Genomic DNA, 18,970 nt, shown 5'->3' with positions numbered 1-18,970 from the left:
TACCAATTAGTACCTGGGATATAGAAAGCGATCCCTACTCCCTACTCCCCTGCAGTCAGTGCCCGGCGCCTGCATACTCCCCTCCAGTCACCGCTCACACAGGGTTAATGCCAGTGGTAACGGACCGCGTTATGCACTCCGTTACCGCTGCTATTAACCCTGTGTGTCCCCAACTTTTTACTATTGATGCAGCCTATGCAACATCAATCGTAAAAAGATGCAATGTTAAAAATAATTAAAAAAAACAAAAACCCTGCTATTCTCACCTTCCGTAGTCCGCCGAGCCGTGCGCGGCCTCCGCCATCTTCCGTTCCCAGAGATGCATTGCGAAATTACCCAGAAGACTTAGCGGTCTCGCGAGACCGCAAAGTCATCTGGTTAATTTCCCAATGCATCCTGGGAACGGAAGATGGCGGCAGCCGCACGAGCATCGCCAGAGCTTAGCTGGATCCCGGCGGGTGAGTATATAACTTTATTTATTTAAAATATTTTTTTTAACAGGGATAAGGTGCCCACACTGCTATATACTACGTGGGCTGTGTTATATACTGCGTGGGCTGTGCTATATATTACGTGGCCAGTGTTATATACTACGTCGCCTGTGTTATATACTGCGTGCCTGCTATATACTGCGTGGCCACTGTTATATATTGCGTGGCCTGTATTAACGCATCGGTATTCTACAATATGTATATAGCAGCCACATAGTATATAGCACAGGCCACGTAGTATTTGTCTGTTACATACTGCATGGCTCCTATATACTACGTGGCCTGTGCTATATACTATGTGGCTGATACATACATACATACATACATACATACATACATACATACATACATACATACATACATATTCTAGAATACCCGATGCGTTCGAATCGGGCCACCATGTAGTGTCACATAAGCCTGTGATCTCTGGACAACTTCCTGTGTCATTTGCTTCTTTTTTTTTGTAGCTGGTGTTCACTTATCTTTTAGGATTAATCTTATTTTTCTTTCTTCTCAATACAGATTCTAGGCAGGATCCTACCTCAGAGGATAGCTGATAAGCACCTCAGGAAATTTCATTATTTCCATATACCCGAAATGCTGGAAAGAGGGGAAATAGTGAAGACTGGACTATAACAAATGAAATCTTGTGTCATCAGCTTTAAGCAAGACCCATGCTATCACATGGAGAGTACAATTACAAGGCCTGTCCTATCTCACAGAGGGTACAATTACAAGGCCCATGCCACATCAGACTTTGGCACATGAATATTGAACTCGGGTTTATGACCATTCATGGACTCTTTTTGAACCACGAACAAAAGGGTGATTTTTTTTTTTTTTTTAATTACACATGACTGTTGTCAGTATCCCAGGATTGTCCACTAAACGGCTGTTGTCTATATTAAAGGGGTACTCCTTTCTTTTAAAGGTATAGCTGGGATATGCCATTACTTAATGTTTATTGGTTGACTGAGATCTGGGGGCTCCATTGATTCTCAGAATGACTGGGCTTCAGCGCTGGTAAAGGACTTCATCCAGATTTAGATTTTTTTTTTTTTTTTTCTGTAAAGTCGTGGCCTAGCCAAGAGCTAAACATTTCCGTGGCCCATCCATTCTGAGGCTCGATGGAGCTCCAACTACTAACTAAGCTAGGAATACCCTTTAAAAAAACAGATTTCACCTCCATGCATGGATTGAGTGATGTTATGACACACAATTCTCTTTTTGGTACAGATTATTTAAATACTGTAAAGTCTGAAAGTATGTATTCTGAATACACTGTATAATAAAAAGCACAGCAGAAATGATGCAGAGGAAGTCAGTGATTGGTACAGTCATTGACCAAAAGACATGTCTGCGGGCCAGAGCTTGTCCACTTCATCGTACATTTCTAGTAATCCTGAGCTACCTTATTAATCACCCTGTCTATTTATATCTGACAGTTTTGTGTATATGAAATTTTTCAGAATAAACTGTGCAATCAAAGCAACATGTTGTGATTTATTAAGGGCCAAACCCAGAGACACTCCCACCAGCCGAGAATTTCTTCCTATTTTCACAGAAATTCTGTTACCAGCTTATGGGCACAGTAATGAGGACTCTGTGTGCCCCCCACCCCTCCCCACACACATGATAATATGCTCCTGGGTTTGTGGGAGAAACATGTGATATTTGGTGGACACAGGATTTCACTATGAGCGTGGTACATTGACAAGATTTTTGTCATCTGGAGATGGTTGGAAACAACTCTACAAATTCATAGGTGACCTTAATCTTAACTCTCTGGGCAGATGCTTACCTTTTTGAGAAATGTAGCAGGTGTCACCGTAACCCCTTCCAAGAAGAACTAATTTGGGTTGAGATACAAACATTCTTCAGATCTACCATTATTTGTTCAAATTAAATACGAGTTATCAGAGTTAAGAAAATAACACACAGTCAGTGTCTGTTAGTGTACAATTCTTGTCTGAATCTCAGATGCCTAGTCACAAGTCTTTATTACAATCACAAAGACAAGGAGAAGTAGAAATGGCTTCTTACATTACCCAAAAAAAGATATTTAAGTTGTGAATAACAATTTAGCAAATTATGGATTCTGCCAAATTCCTTTCAAACTAGCTCTTTCCAGTTTACTACACTTTCAGAAACAATGGAATCTTAATTAGAGATGAGTGAACTTGTTTGGAAAATGCTCACCAGTCTCAAATTCGGCATGAACGTTGCATATTCGGATTTGGGTTTGGTTTGCGGAGCATTTTTCCTCAAAGTCTGCAAAATTTGGTCACAGTTCGGTAAATCATCGCGTCTCCACTAATTCTTTTGTTATAGCTTTGGCTAGGATAGGATGCTGTATGATGAGCTGGGGGACGTGTTTGATGAGGGGAGAGATTAGAGGAGCGGCGGACTTTTTTTAAATTTTTTTTCTATTTCCCCTTATCTTTGTGTACAGATTCCACCAGCCAGTCAGGACGCAGAAACGTCCAGACACAAGGGTTTGTATCATTGGCTGCCAAAGTTACATGTCCCTCTCGATATAAATAGCGGACATATTGTTTTGGCGCCATTTTGTCAGTGTAACAGTACAGAGAGGCCGCTCCTGCTGCTACTGGATAGTCAGATAGTTTTCTAGGCAGTTGATTGTCAGACAGCTAGTTCAGATACATAGGATCATGTGACTGTGATATCGACCTTCCAGGAGATAAATTGTTTTTGATCATTGTGTCGTCCACACACATCAGGGCACATTTCAGCTTATAGCTCTTTTGCGCTGCTAAGATTGTGCTTGAGCCAGGAGTCCACATTTGAGAATCTAAATTGTTTGTTCTAATACCGTGGTCTTAAAACAAGGCCACATTTCTGCAGAAAAATATTTGGTGCTGGTAATATTTTGGGCTAGGCAGGAGTCCATATTTGATAATATAAATTCTTTGATCTTATAAGTGTTCATTATTTTGACCTCATATTGTCCAGGAGGCAACATTTGAGAATCAAAATCCTTAGGGATAGTAGTGTTGTTCGGGCACACTCTCAGAAAATAAATACTAATTATTAATTTAGTGACAGGTGACTGACAGGTCTCAGCCTAAGGCCGGGATCACACATGCGAGAAACACGTCCGTGTCTCGCATGTGAAATCCAAGCTCTGCGCCGGCACTCCAGAGCGGAGCATGCAGCTCCATGTGTTGCTATGCGGCCGCACGCTCCGCTCTGGACGTGTTTCTCGCATGTGTGATCCCGGCCTAAGGTTGTGAAACTGCTGGTTAAAACGGGGGAAGAGTACATACAACATGAGTGGGGAAAAACAAAGGTAGTGGTGAAAGGGGGAATAGGCTTGGTATTTGACATGTACGTAGGGTAAATGGTAATGTTACTGAAAGCTCTACTTAGCAAACACCATCTCGTGCTATCCAAAAACAACTGACTGTTACTGGACGGGCTACTTCACTCCCTTTCTTTGGCAGTCACACAGTGGTGTGCCTTGTAGATGAGGGTCAGAAAGAACATGTGCGCCAGTGGATGGCAAGCATTGCATCAAGTGCCTTTCCTTTTCCTCTACCTTAACATCACACACAGTACAATCCTCAGAGGTGGCACCCCAATCACCCTTGTTTTCCCTCACGTCACAACTTTCAAACTGCCCAACTGCCTGTGGGGAATCACAGAAAGACCAGTCTGCAGAACTGTTCACACATTATATTCCATGGGCATCAGAGGTCAGCTCCAGATATTCATAGAATCCAGAGGAGGAAAGCATCTGCACTGATGCCCAAAATGTTTTCCTATTGGATCTAGGGCTGGTCAAAGGGTTCAAGCATAATCCAGACCCTCGTCACCAGATGTTAACCACCAAGGGTGGAGTTGATCCTGATGAGATTCTGATACCAGAGGCGCATGTGGACTGTACTGTGGTGTCAGGGCAAGAAGAGGAAGGTGGTGACTCTCAGGGCGAGCAGTGGGAGAACAGAGAGGATGAGGTTGTAGATCTCTCTTGGGGTGAATCCAGAGGCATGCAGCTGAGTAGCTCAGCAGAGGAGGTGAAGAAGGTGAAAGATGAGGTTATGTTGCGGCTTGCTGCACAGACACGGAGTGATGCAACCACGATGAGCACTGCATCCTCATCCACGACTATGGCCAGCATCGGTATCAAGTTTGCAGGGGTGGCAAAGGTAGCTTAGCCTAGGCCTTTTTTTTTTTTTTTTTTTTTACAAAGGATGACCCAAACTCACGTTATCTGCCAACTTTGCCAAAAAACTCGGTAGAGGCAAAAATTGTAATAATTTGATTACTACATGCATGAATCGTCGCATGCACAGTCAGCATGCCTTAGTCTGGGAATCTCACTGTGTTAAAAATATAGACTAGAGGGCCTCACCAACCACAGTCAGTCCCATCAACCACATCTGCTGTTTCCTCTTCTGTCAATGGGGCAAGTGTTCTCACATGGGACTCAGGCCACACAGTCATGGTGAGTGAGAGCCCATTAGCGATTACGGAAGTTTTTGTTTCACAGAGCACGCTGCATCTTTCTCAATCCATCTCTGCCTGCACCTCACTCACAGTCCAGCAGTTTGTCGTGTTCACCCTACTCCCCCCCTCTCTGCACAGCAGAAAGACCTCAGACCAGTAGTTGTGGTCACTAGGGTTGAGCGAAACGGATCGTTCATTTTCAAAAGTCGCCGACTTTTGGCAAAGTCGGGTTTCATGAAACCCGACCCGATCCCTGTGTGGGGTCGGCCATGCGGTACGCGACTTTCGCGCCAAAGTCGCGTTTCGTATGATGCGCTTGGCGCCATTTTTTCAGCCAATGAAGGAGCGTGGGCAGAGTGACAGTACCAGTTGCCATTACTTCTCTAAGAAAGTTGTACCTGTGCTTGCCTCTACAACGGGGCAACCTCACACATGTGCCTTACTTGCCTGACTTCCTCAACCTGGTGGTACAGCAATATCTTCACCACTATCCCGGCCTGGAGGTGCTGCTGCAGGTCACTGTGTGCTTACTTCCGACAATTGCACCCCACGGGTCATCGACTTGCATAGATTCAGAGGTCTTTTGGCCTACTGGTTAACTGTTTGATTTGCGATGTGCCGACACTGTGGAATTCCACTCTGCACATGTTGCAGCGACTGTGGCAGTAGCAACGTGCCCTGGTGCAGTATGTCCTTTTGCATAGCCTGGCCCAATGCAGTACGGACGTGGTGCAAATCACGCTTTCGGAGTGGGCACTGATGAAGGACCCCTGCACCCTTCAGCACAGTTTTGAAATGGCTACTAAGATGGTTAGCGCTGATGATGCCGTCATGAGACACTTTGAATAGTCTTTGGGAGGAGGTGGTGGTCCCAGAGGAAGAGGTGGAAGCAGAGGAGGATGCAGAAGGGATAACAGTATCTAGAAGTTATGGACTGTTGTTGCACAGGCAGGTGCCATCGTAGGCTGGATCAATGATTGGGGGGGGGGCTCATGGTACCAGACAAACTGTTAGTGAAGGGGCAGGAGCCAAGGAACAAATGGAGGAGGTAGAGGTGATGGGCGCGCATCAGTCAGGAAATGAAAAGGACATTGATCCCCTCTATGTTGTCCATGGTTGGCAGGAGGAGGTGGAAGACGCAAGCTTGAGTGTTACCTCGTCACCAACATCCAATGGACTTGGATCTCATGGTTCACCCGACACATGAGAACCTTCTTGCTGCACTATCTTCAACATTATGCCTTCATTCTTAGTGTTAGAAATAGTGCTAACTACTGGGTTGCCACTGTTAGATCCACAGTACAAGAGTAAATTTTGCCACAGGGTTCCCCCGCTGGAAAGGGATGCGCGCATGCTGGAGTATCGAAACGTTCTTGTAGACAATCTTAAAAGTGGTTTCCCCGAATACAGCAGTGAGGCACACAGTGTGCATCGCAAATTGTAGACTTCCAACCCAGGGTACATCATGGCATCACCGCAGAAACCTTCGCAGCAGCAGTGTTAAGCGGCATAAGCAATTTCTGTGAGTCATGTCACACATTTTTCACACCAGCAGAACAGAGTACAAGTCTGACATGTTGTGAACGACTGGATAGGATGGCGCAGGAGTATCTCGAGCGTAATATCCATGTCATTGGGGAATTTGGCCCCTTTTGCATTTTGGCCTTCAAAACTGGAAGAGTGGCCTGAGCTCGCCTGTCATGCCTTGGAGGTTTTGTCATGCCCTGCTGCCAACATTCTCTCAGAACGTGTCTTCAGCACTGCTAGTGGTGTCCTGACGGATAAGTACATCCGACTGTCCCGATAGTGTAGACTGCATAACTTTCATCAAAATGAACAAGTCATGGTTCTCAAATGACTTTTTCACCGTAGTCGCAGACTGGGTGATGATGTAGTTTTTAGTGTCATGCATTGATCTCGCATTATTGCAGTCGATGATACCTTTGTCATGATTTCTGTGCCTGTTGTTCCTACTGCTGCTGATGTTACAATTTTTTGAAATGTGGAGATTCCAAGTTGGGTCTTCATCTGTTGTTTTGCCTGTAGTGGAAGGTGTGTCAGAGCCCGATTATTTCTTACTTTGTGGAAACTGATGCCACTTTAGTGATGTGTGAGTGTGACAATTTTTTTGAAATGTGGAGACTCCAAGTTGGGTCTCCATTTGTTGTGTTGCCTGCAGTGGAAAGTGTGTCAGAGGCCCATTATACTGTTTCTACTGTGTGGAAATTGATGCCACTTTACACCATGTTCCAAATTATTATGCAAATTAGATTTAAGTGTAATCTATATACATAATTGTGTAAGGGGTACTTCCGTCTGTCTGTCTGTCCTTCTGTCACGGTTATTCGTTCGCTGATTGGTCTCGGCAGCTGCCTCTCATGGCTGCCACGACCAATCAGCGATGCGCACAGTCCGGAAGAAAATGGCCACTCCTTACTCCCCGCACTGACTGCCTGGCTCCCGCATACACCCCTCCGCCCACCGCTCACACAGGGTTAATGGCCGCGGTAATGGACCGCGTTATGCCGCGGGTAACGCACTCCGTTACCGCTGCTATTAACCCTGTGTGACCAAGTTTTTTACTATTGACGCGGCCTATGCAGCGCCAATAGTAAAAACATCTAATGTTAAAAATAGTTAAAAAAAAATAAAAAACGATTATATACTCACCTACGCCGCCTTTCCCGCTCCTCGCAATGCAACCGCCATGTTCCGTTGGCACAGATCGTCTGGCAGAAGGACCTGCCGTGATGTCACGGTCATGTGACCGCGATGTCATCATAGGCCCTGCGCGCCTGCGCGAGCAGGCTGGGACCGGAAGCTGCCGCCTGTACCTCGCAGAACTACAAGGGGCCCTCGGATCGGAAGGTGAGTATGTTTATTTTTTTACTGGTAACATACGTGGCTGACCAATATACTACGTGGCTGGGCAATATACTACATCGCTGGGCAATATACTACGTGGCTGGGCAATATACTACGTGGCTGGGCAATATACTACGTGACTGGGCAATATACTACGTGACTGGGCAATATACTACGTCACTGGGCAATATACTACGTCGCTGGGCAATATACTACGTGGCTGGGAAATATACTACGTGGCTGGGCAATATACTACGTCGCTGGGCAATATACTACATAACTGGGCAATATACTACGTGGCTGGGCAATATACTACGTGGCTGGGCAATATACTACGTGACTGGGCAATATACTACATGACTGGACAATATACTACGTCGCTGAGCAATAGACTACGTAACTGGGCAATATACTACGTGGCTGCGTGGACATACATATTCTAGAATACCCGATGCGTTAGAATCGGGCCACCATCTAGTAAAGATATAATTGTTTTGTTTTTCAAAGAAACTCGTGGACGGTATTGTGTCTCAGGGCTCAATGGATCACTGAAATCAATCTTAAACACGTGATAATTAGTTTTCCAGATGATTCTAATTAAAGGAAAACTACTTAAAAATGATGTTCCACATTACTAAGCAGGCCACAGTTTTCAAGCAATATGGGAAATAAAAAGGATCTCTCTGCTGCTGAAAAGCGTTAAATAGTGCAATGCCTTGGACAAGGTATGAAAACATTAGATATTTCACAAAAACTTAAGAGTGATCAACATACTGTGAAGAGATTTGTGACTGAAACAGAGCACAGACAGAGTTCATGCAGATAAAGGCATAATGATAATTATAATCTTTATTGTTATATAGCACTAACATATTCCGCAGCGCTTTAGAGTTAGCACACATTATCATCGCTGTCCCCGATGAGGTTCACAATCTAAATTCCATATCAGTATGTCTTTGGAATGTGGGAGGAAACTGGAGTACCCAGAGGAAACCCACACAAACACATCCTTGCAGATGTTGTGCTTGGTGGGATTTGAACCCAGGACCCCAGCGCTGCAAGGCTGCAGTGCTATCCACTGAGCCACCGTGCTGCCCAGAGGAAGGTTTCTGCCAGACAAATTCATTGGATTAAGAGAGCAGCTGCCAAAATACCATTACAAAGCAGCAAACAGTTATTTGAAGCTGCTGGTGCCTCGAGTCCCTCGAACCTTAAGGTGTAGGATCCTTCAAAGGCTTGCTGTGGTGCAAAAACCTACTATTCGGCCACCCCTAACCAGTGTTCACAAGCAGAAACAGTTGCGGTGGGCCCAGACATACATGAGGACTAATTTTCAATCAGTCTTATTTACTGGTGAGTGTCGAGCAAACCTGGATGGTCCAGATGGATGGAGTAGTGGATGGTTGCTGGATGGCCACCATGTCCCAACAAGGCTGTGACGTCAGCAAGGAGGTGGAGGAGTCATGTTTTGGGCCGGAATCATGGGGAAACAGCTGGTAGGGCCCTTTAAGGTTCCTGAAGATGTGAAAATGACCTCTGCAAAGTAAATAGAGTTTCTGACTGACAACTTTTTTCCATGGTATAAAAAGCAAAAACGTGCCTTCAGGAGCAAAATCATCTTCATGCATGACAATGCACCATCTCATGCTGGAAAGAGAAGGAGATCCAGCTCAACGAAATAGTGAAAAATGCATAGTTTATTTCACTTAAAATATAGTGAAAGGACAAAACATCAGCATACAAAAAAATATTATAAAACCAAGGTCAACGCGTTTCCGGTGACTAAGCACCCTTAATCATGATACCTGGTACAAGACATGTCTATACTTTTATACTAGTATCCGGTTATCGCTCCGGTGCTGCAATTGGTGGAATTGTCTAATCAAGCAAAAATAGACACACATGATAATGGAAGCAAGACAAGCTTGATAGAAGCACAAAAACAAATGTTTAAGTTAGACAAAAAAGCAGAGAAAACAGAAATAGCATAAGATACAAAAACTATATACAAAATGAAAAATGAAATAACATTACCATAATCATTGAATAAATCCAAAAATATAATGGTAAAATAATATGTACAGTGTCATATGTTGTGAACCCACATAACAATATAAAGCTTGAGTTGCTAGATATTATTTGTAAACCCTCGGAATACTAATAAAATGCCCTAGTACCTTTATACATAGCGGGTTCACAAACAACTATGAAAACAGCCAAAATAGGTTGGAGCAAGTAGGTAAAAGCACAGCTGCAGACGCCGTGACAATGTAACAGCAGTCGGCAAACAGGGGGAAACAAAAGGGCAGATTGATAACTATTAGCCTCACGAAAGAGTCGATAATTATGCGGGAAATATAAACTACAAATTTAGTAACTAGATGTCAAAAAAGCGACTTCATTGTTTGCAAACCCTCGGAACTAATAAAATTCCCTGATACCTTTGAAAGTAGCAAGCTCACAGACAACCATGGATGGAAAAACAAAACAATCAATGGCAGAGATCTCCCAAACAGGGAGTTGAAACAGCTGAAATAGGTAGGAGCAAATAGGTAAAAACACAGCTGAAGACGCCGTAACAATGTAACAGCGGCCGGCAAACAGGAGGGAACGGAAGGGAAAATAGATAGCTATTAGCCTCACAAAAAAGTTATTGATTATGCAGAAAGTATAAACTACAAATTTGGTTACTAGATGTTAGAAAAACAACATCCTTATTTGTGAACCCTCAGAATACTAATAAAATTCCTTAATATCTTTGAAAGTAGCGGGCTCACAAGCAGCTATAGATAAAAAAGCAAAACAATCTATGGCAGAAATCTCTCAAACAGAGAGCTGAAACAGCCAAAGTAGGTTGGAGCAAAATGGGTAGAAGCACAGCTGAAGACGCCGTGACAATGTAAGAGCGGCCTGCAAACAAGGGGAAAAAAAAAAAAAAAGGGCGAGTAGATAGCTATTAGCCTCAAAAAAGAGTCATTTATTATACGGGAAATATAAACTACAAATTTAATTATTAGATGTCAGAATAGTAACTTCATTGTTTGTGAACCCTCAGAAAACTAATAAAAGAGCATGAGATCTTTCCTTTTATTTAGACCATGTGGAATTCTTGTACCAAGTTTAAAGATCCACCATGATTCCCTGTTTCTCAGGGTCACCTCAATGTCTCCTCCTCTAAATGGTTTATGAATTTTTTCTATCGCATAAATTTTAAGTGACTCAAGGTTAGAGTGATGATAATTAATAAAATGTTGTGAAACTTGTGAGGTGTTCCTATTAGCACTAATATTTTCAACATCATAAATATGTTCACGAATGCGTGTTTTTAAAGACCGTATGGTACTCCCCACGTATTTAAGATGACATGCCATGCACTCCATGATGTATACCACATTTTTGGTGTTACAGTTCATGAAAGTCTTAATGGGATAAACATTTTGATTACTGGCATCAGTGAAATTATGGCATTTACCCGAAAATTTGCAAGTTTTACATGCCATCGCACCACATTTAAAAAAGCCTTTCGTGCTGAGCCAATGAGAGGGTTGCGCAGAGTGGGCATGAAGAGAACTCGGAGATAAGCTCGAGCCTAAAGAGGGGGCTCTTCTGGACACAATTCTGTATCCATTACTCAAAATTTGAGCTATATCAGCATCCTCCTTCAGAATAGTCAGATTATTAGTCAAAATTTTCCTGATTGTATTAAATTGATTACTGTACTGGAAGACCACAGTGATTGGATTTTGAGGAGATAAACTTTGATTTTGTTTACTATGGAAACGAGGTCGTCGAGCGACAATTTTTTCTGCTCTTTTTAGATGCCAGTCACTGTAGCCTCTCTGCACAAGTCTATCCTTTATACCCTCAATCTCTTGGGAGTAATCTTCCAGTGTGCTACAATTACGTTTTGCTCTTACCATCTCCCCTATAGGAATACTTTTGATAGTATGTTTGGGATGGTGACTGTTAGCACGCAATATTGTATTCCCTGCTGTAATTTTCCGGAAAGTAGAAGTAACAATTGGGGTATTAGGTATCCCCTTTAGTTTTAAATCTAGAAACTCTATACACGTGTGGTCTTGGCGTGAAATAAATTTAAGATTGAATGGATTGTGATTGAGATAGTTTGTTAAATCATGTACGGTAGATACATCAGAACTCCAGATAAATATCAGGTCATCAATGTACCTACCGTACCAACGTATACAGTCTTTAAATGGATTCTCATCATTATATATGTAAGATTCTTCCCACCAACTCATAACCAGATTGGCAATGGAAGGTGAGTATTTGGCACCCATTGAGACACCACTGGTTTGCATGAAATATATTTGGTTAAAGCAAAAGAAGTTTGTAGTCATGAGAAAAGAAGTGACCTCTATGACATAAGACTGTAAATCTACGGAAAAATCACTGTACTTTTGCATGTGAAATTTAAGAGCAAATATAGCCACTTCATGTGGTATAGAAGTATATAACGAGGTGACATCTGAAGTGATCCAAGAAAAATTAGACTGCCATATAAACCCCTCCATGAAATTCAGGACATCGGCACTATCCCTAAGGTGCCCGGGTGTTCTCTGGACGAGAGGCTGGAGGAGCAGATCTAGCCACTCTCCCAGCCTCTCACCCAGAGACCCAATACCCGACACAATCGGCCTCATGGGAGGTGGGTACAAGTTTTTATGGGTCTTAGGCAAGGCATACAGAATTGGAGTTACTGGGTTAGCCACACTGAGATAGTCATTTTCTTTTTTGTTGAAAAAAACCATACTGAACCCTTCATCTATAAGAAAATAGAAATTTCAATCTTATAGATGAAGGGTTCAGTATGGGTTTTTTCAACAAAAAAGAAAATGACTATCTCAGTGTGGCTAACCCAGTAACTCCAATTCTGTATGCCTTGCCTAAGACCCATAAAAACTTGTACCCACCTCCCATGAGGCCGATAGTGTCGGGTATTGGATCTCTGGGTGAGAGGCTGGGAGAGTGGCTAGATCTGCTCCTCCAGCCTCTCGTCCAGAGAACACCTGGGCACCTTAGGGATAGTGCCTATGTCCTGAATTTCATGGAGGGGTTTATATGGCAGTCTAATTTTTCTTGGATCACTTCAGATGTCACCTCGTTATATACTTCTATACCACATGAAGTGGCTATATTTGCTCTTAAATTTCACATGCAAAAGTACAGTGATTTTTCCGTAGATTTACAGTCTTATGTCATAGAGGTCACTTCTTTTCTCATGACTACAAACTTCTTTTGCTTTAACCAAATATATTTCATGCAAACCAGTGGTGTCTCAATGGGTGCCAAATACTCACCTTCCATTGCCAATCTGGTTATGAGTTGATGGGAAGAATCTTACATATATAATGATGAGAATCCATTTACAGACTGTATACGTTGGTACGGTAGGTACATTGATGACCTGATATTTATCTGGAGTTCTGATGTATCTACCGTACATGATTTAACAAACTATCTCAATCACAATCCATTCAATCTTAAATTTATTTCACGCCAAGACCACACGTGTATAGAGTTTCTAGATTTAAAACTAAAGGGGATACCTAATACCCCAATTGTTACTTCTACTTTCCGGAAAATTACAGCAGGGAATACAATATTGCGTGCTAACAGTCACCATCCCAAACATACTATCAAAAGTATTCCTATAGGGGAGATGGTAAGAGCAAAACGTAATTGTAGCACACTGGAAGATTACTCCCAAGAGATCGAGGGCATAAAGGATAGACTTGTGCAGAGAGGCTACAGTGACTGGCATCTAAAAAGAGCAGAAAAAATTGTCCAATCACTGTGGTCTTCCAGTACAGTAATCAATTTAATACAATCAGGAAAATTTTGACTAATAATCTGACTATTCTGAAGGAGGATGCTGATATAGCTCAAATTTTGAGTAATGGATACAGAATTGTGTCCAGAAGAGCCCCCTCTTTAGGCTCGAGCTTATCTCCGAGTTCTCTTCATGCCCACTCTGCGCAACCCTCTCATTGGCTCAGCACGAAAGGCTTTTTTAAATGTGGTGCGATGGCATGTAAAACTTGCAAATTTTCGGGTAAATGCCATAATTTCACTGATGCCAGTAATCAAAATGTTTATCCCATTAAGACTTTCATGAACTGTAACACCAAAAATGTGGTATACATCATGGAGTGCATGGCATGTCATCTTAAATACGTGGGGAGTACCATACGGTCTTTAAAAACACGCATTCGTGAACATATTTATGATGTTGAAAATATTAGTGCTAATAGGAATACTTCACAAGCTTCACAACATTTTATTAATTATCATCACTCTAACCTTGAGTCACTTAAAATTTATGCGATAGAAAAAATTCATAAACCATTTAGAGGAGGAGACATTGAGGTGACCCTGAGAAACAGGGAATCATGGTGGATCTTTAAACTTGGTACAAGAATTCCACATGGTCTAAATAAAAGGAAAGATCTCATGCTCTTCTATTAGTATTCTGAGGGTTTACAAACAATGAAGTTACTATTCTGACATCTAATAATTAAATTTGTAGTTTATATTTCCCGTATAATAAATGACTCTTTTTTGAGGCTAATAGCTATCTACTCGCCCCTTTTTCCTTTTTTTTTTTTTCCTTGTTTGCAGGCCGCTGTTACATTGTCACGGCGTCTTCAGCTGTGCTTCTACCCATTTTGCTCCAACCTACTTTGGCTGTTTCAGCTCTCTGTTTGAGAGATTTCTGCCATAGATTGTTTTGCTTTTTTATCTATAGCTGCTTGTGAGCCCGCTACTTTCAAAGATATTAAGGAATTTTATTAGTATTCTGAGGGTTCACAAATAAGGATGTTGTTTTTCTAACATCTAGTAACCAAATTTGTAGTTTATACTTTCTGCATAATCAATAACTTTTTTGTGAGGCTAATAGCTATCTATTTTCCCTTCCGTTCCCTCCTGTTTGCCGGCCGCTGTTACATTGTTACGGCGTCTTCAGCTGTGTTTTTACCTATTTGCTCCTACCTATTTCGGCTGTTACAACTCCCTGTTTGGGAGATCTCTGCCATTGATTGTTTTGTTTTTCCATCCATGGTTGTCTGTGAGCTTGCTACTTTCAAAGGTATCAGGGAATTTTATTAGTATTCCGAGGGTTTGCAAACAATGAAGTCGCTTTTTTGACATCTAGTTACTAAATTTGTAGTTTATATTTCCCGCATAATTATCGACTCTTTCATGAGGCTAATAGTTATCAATCTGCCCTTTTGTTTCCCCCTGTTTGCCGACTGCTGTTACATTGTCACGGCGTCTGCAGCTGTGCTTTTACCTACTTGCTCCAACCTATTTTGGCTGTTTTCATAGTTGTTTGTGAACCCGCTATGTATAAAGGTACTAGGGCATTTTATTAGTATTCCGAGGGTTTACAAATAATATCTAGCAACTCAAGCTTTATATTGTTATGTGGGTTCACAACATATGACACTGTACATATTATTTTACCATTATATTTTTGGATTTATTCAATGATTATGGTAATGTTATTTCATTTTTCATTTTGTATATAGTTTTTGTATCTTATGCTATTTCTGTTTTCTCTGCTTTTTTGTCTAACTTAAACATTTGTTTTTGTGCTTCTATCAAGCTTGTCTTGCTTCCATTATCATGTGTGTCTATTTTTGCTTGATTAGACAATTCCACCAATTGCAGCACCGGAGCGATAACCGGATACTAGTATAAAAGTATAGATATGTCTTGTACCAGGTATCATGATTAAGGGTGCTTAGTCACCGGAAACGCGTTGACCTTGGTTTTATAATATTTTTTTGTATGCTGATGTTTTGTCCTTTCACTATATTTTAAGTGAAATAAACTATGGATTTTTCACTATTTCGTTGAGCTGGATCTCCTTCTCTTTCCTGTTCGTCTACGCCCTGACACAGCGGTTCCGTGCTCCGAGCTCTTGGGAATGTCGGTATGGTGAGCTGGATTTTGTTTTTTTCACCATCTCATGCTGCAAAGAATACCTCTGAGTAATTGGCTGCTATGGGCATAAAAGGAGATAAACTCATGGTGTGGCCACCATCTTCCCCTGACCTCAACCGTACAGAGAACCTTTGGAGTGTCATCAAGCACAAGATCTATGAGGGTGGGAGGCAGTTCACATCAAAACAGCAGCTCTGGGAGGCTATTCTGACTTCATCCACGAAATACAAAAAGTAACTCTCCAAAAACTCACAAGTTCAATGGATGCAAGAATTGTGAAGTTGATATCAAAGAAGGGTTTCTATGTTAACATGTAACTTGGCCTGTTAGGAGGTTTTGGAGTTAAATAGCTTTTTGTTCAGTGAATGTGACCTCATAATGCTGCAAATTCAACAAATGAGCATTTTTAGTTCTTTAGAACATATCAAATGTATAGAAATTCTACTGTGCCTAATAATTTGGAACAATGCATTTTGAGTTTTTATTCATTTTGGAGATTATACTGTTATTATTGGGAGGGTTGTTCAATAAAATTCGATGTATAATCTAACAGGTGATGACTTTTATTAGACCGACTGTCATTTGCACCGACCATTTAGGAAAATCCGAGAAAAATGTCATCTGCATAATAATTTGGAACATGGTTTAGTGATGAGTGACAATAATTTTTTGAAATGTGGAGAATCCAAGCTGGCTTTCCATCGTGTGTTGCTTGCAGCAGTAGAGCTCGCAGGCCTGCACTTATTTTCAGGCAACTACCTGAGTTACTATCCTTTCATTAGTGTTCTACCAAGCTAATATTTGTGCCACCTGAGTGTGACTGGGAAAAAATAAATTTGAGCTGTTGCAGGTTTCAGGGCTCCCAACAAAGAAGGATCACGTATTTCAGAGATTTACCCCGATGTAAGCGCTAAGTGTAGAGTGCAGGATAAATGTGAGCCGAGCCTTACTATGATCTTTGGGAGGCAGAATGTAGAAAACAACAGGTGAAGAATTGGTTTTATTTATTTCCTCATGCGGTTTAATTAGTGATTAGACTTTATTCTTCGGGTTTGTGCAATTACAGCGATACCAGATTTTAATTCAGATTGAATGCAATAAAATTTGAGATCAGATGGCATCAGAGATCCGATAATGGCAGAAATGGGGCCAAGAATAGAGGTCTGCAGCTCGGAAGACGATCTCACTTTTATGGCTGCTGCTGCCCTCTGGTGGTTGTGCCTTTAATATCAATACTTTAAACAAGGTTTTACTTCTGAGGGTAAGTGTCCACGTTCAGGATTGTATCAGGATTTGGTCAGAATTTTATGCAGGTAAAATCCTGACCAAATCTGCACCTGAGGTCACTGGCAGGTCACCTGCGCTGTCCTTGCGTTGTTTCTGCAATGTAAGGACATGCTGCGTTCTGAAAAGACGCGCCACATGTGCGTTTTCGCGGGTATGCTGTATGCGTCTTTTAATGCATAGTGGAGACGGGATTGTATGAAATCCCCTCCACTATGCTGTAACATCTGGACGCAGCGGTTTTGACGCTGTGGCTCAACGCAGCGTAAAAAACGCAGCGTTTCCTGAACGTGGAAACATACCCTAATGGTATGTGTACACGTTGCAGATTCTCTGCGGATCCGCAGCGTTTTTTGCAGTGCTGAAACGCTGCAGATCCGCAATTGATTTACAGGAATGGATTGTGCACACTTTGTGGAAAATCCTCTGCGGAAACGCTGCGGTTTAAAAGAAGTAGCATGTCACTTATTTTTTGTGAATCTGCAGCGTTTTTGTACCCATTCCATTGTAGAAAACCGCAGGGGTAAAAAAACCGCAGCAAATCCGCAAGAAAACCGCTTCAAAAACGCGCAAAAAAAGCTGCGGAACCGCACAAACGTGACAAATCCGCAGGTGCGTTTTCTGCCAGGAGAGGCAGAATCCACACCAGAAATTCCTAAGCCTAATCTGCAACGTGTGCACATAGCCTAAATACAAATGAAATTATTTGCTCTATTATTATTTATATAGCACCATTGATTCCATGGTGCTGTACATGAGGAGGGGTTACATACATCATTTACAGTAAGCAAAAAATGACAGACTGATACAGAGGGGCGAGGACCCTGCCCTTGCGGGTTTACATTCTACAGGATGGTGGGGATGGAGACAGTAGGTTGAGGGTTGAAGGAGCTCCGGTGTTGGTGAGGCGGTAGCTTCGGTGGTGATGAGGAGGCAGGGGGGTCATTGCAGGCATTCAGGGAGGCAGAACATTCCTCAGACAATCATTAATAACCTCATTAATATCAGCCAAAGCATGTACCTGGTGGGATTTCTACTTCATATGAGTAATCATGTTCTACTGTAATAAGATGAATGTATGGATCAATGAAGTGAGAGATGTATGTACATGCATTACACAGGGTATAAAGCAAGATATATAGCAGTACATACATATATACAGTATATATATACATACACATATATATATATATATACACAGTATATTGTGACAAAGTCACCGGTAAGGTAATAGAGGGGAGATATGCGTCACTGCGCTTAAAGGGACTCTGTCACCTGAATTTGGCGGGACTGGTTTTGGGTCATATGGGCGGAGTTTTCGGGTGTTTGATTCACCCTTTCCTTACCTGCTGGCTGCATGCTGGCTGCAATATTGGATTGAAGTTCATTCTCTGTCCTCCGTAGTACACGCCTGCGCAAGGCAAGATTGCTTTGCGCAGGCGTGTACTATGGAGGACAGAGAATGAACTTCAATCCAATATTGCAGCCAGCATGCAGCCAGCAGGTAAGGAAAGGGTGAATCAAACACCCGAAAACTCCGCCCATATGACCCAAAACCAGTCCCGCCAAATTCAGGTGACAGGTTCCCTTTAATGGCGTTAGTGATATAAAACCAGAGTATTTTCCTCCAGCACACTACGTGTTGCGAGGGTTTAGTTAAAGAAGTAGTGGACTGGTTTCATGTGGACATTCATAGAGTGGGTGGGAGAGTGCCCACTTTATCTCCACCTGCAGGACTGACAGGACCTGTATGTTGTCATAATCATGTGGTCAGTCACATGATTAAAAGAGTCACATGGTCTTGGGGTTTAAAGGGAACCTGTCACCTGAATTTGGCAGGACCGGTTTCAGTGATATGGGTGGAGTTTTCAGGTGTTTGATTCACCCTT

The 18,970-nt window shown here is 42.2% G+C and overlaps 1 protein-coding gene across 1 annotated transcript in view; it reads left to right on the top strand.

Annotated features, from left to right (window-relative positions):
* EGLN3 (egl-9 family hypoxia inducible factor 3) overlaps positions 1 to 1,983 on the top strand; it is a 29,777-nt gene extending 27,794 nt beyond the window's left edge. The window contains exon 5 of the mRNA XM_069730565.1: positions 1,014 to 1,983. Within this exon, the coding sequence (XP_069586666.1) occupies positions 1,014 to 1,048 (35 nt within the window). The 3' untranslated portion in view covers positions 1,049 to 1,983. The remainder of the gene's footprint in view (positions 1 to 1,013) is intronic.
* Positions 1,984 to 18,970: the final 16,987 nt, after the last annotated feature.

This window comes from Ranitomeya imitator, chromosome 1 (assembly GCF_032444005.1).
Source record: "Ranitomeya imitator isolate aRanImi1 chromosome 1, aRanImi1.pri, whole genome shotgun sequence".
In the NCBI taxonomy this organism is placed as follows: Eukaryota; Metazoa; Chordata; class Amphibia; order Anura; family Dendrobatidae; genus Ranitomeya; species Ranitomeya imitator.
Note: the sequence above shows the minus strand (reverse complement) of the source record. Positions and strands in the feature narration are given on the sequence as shown.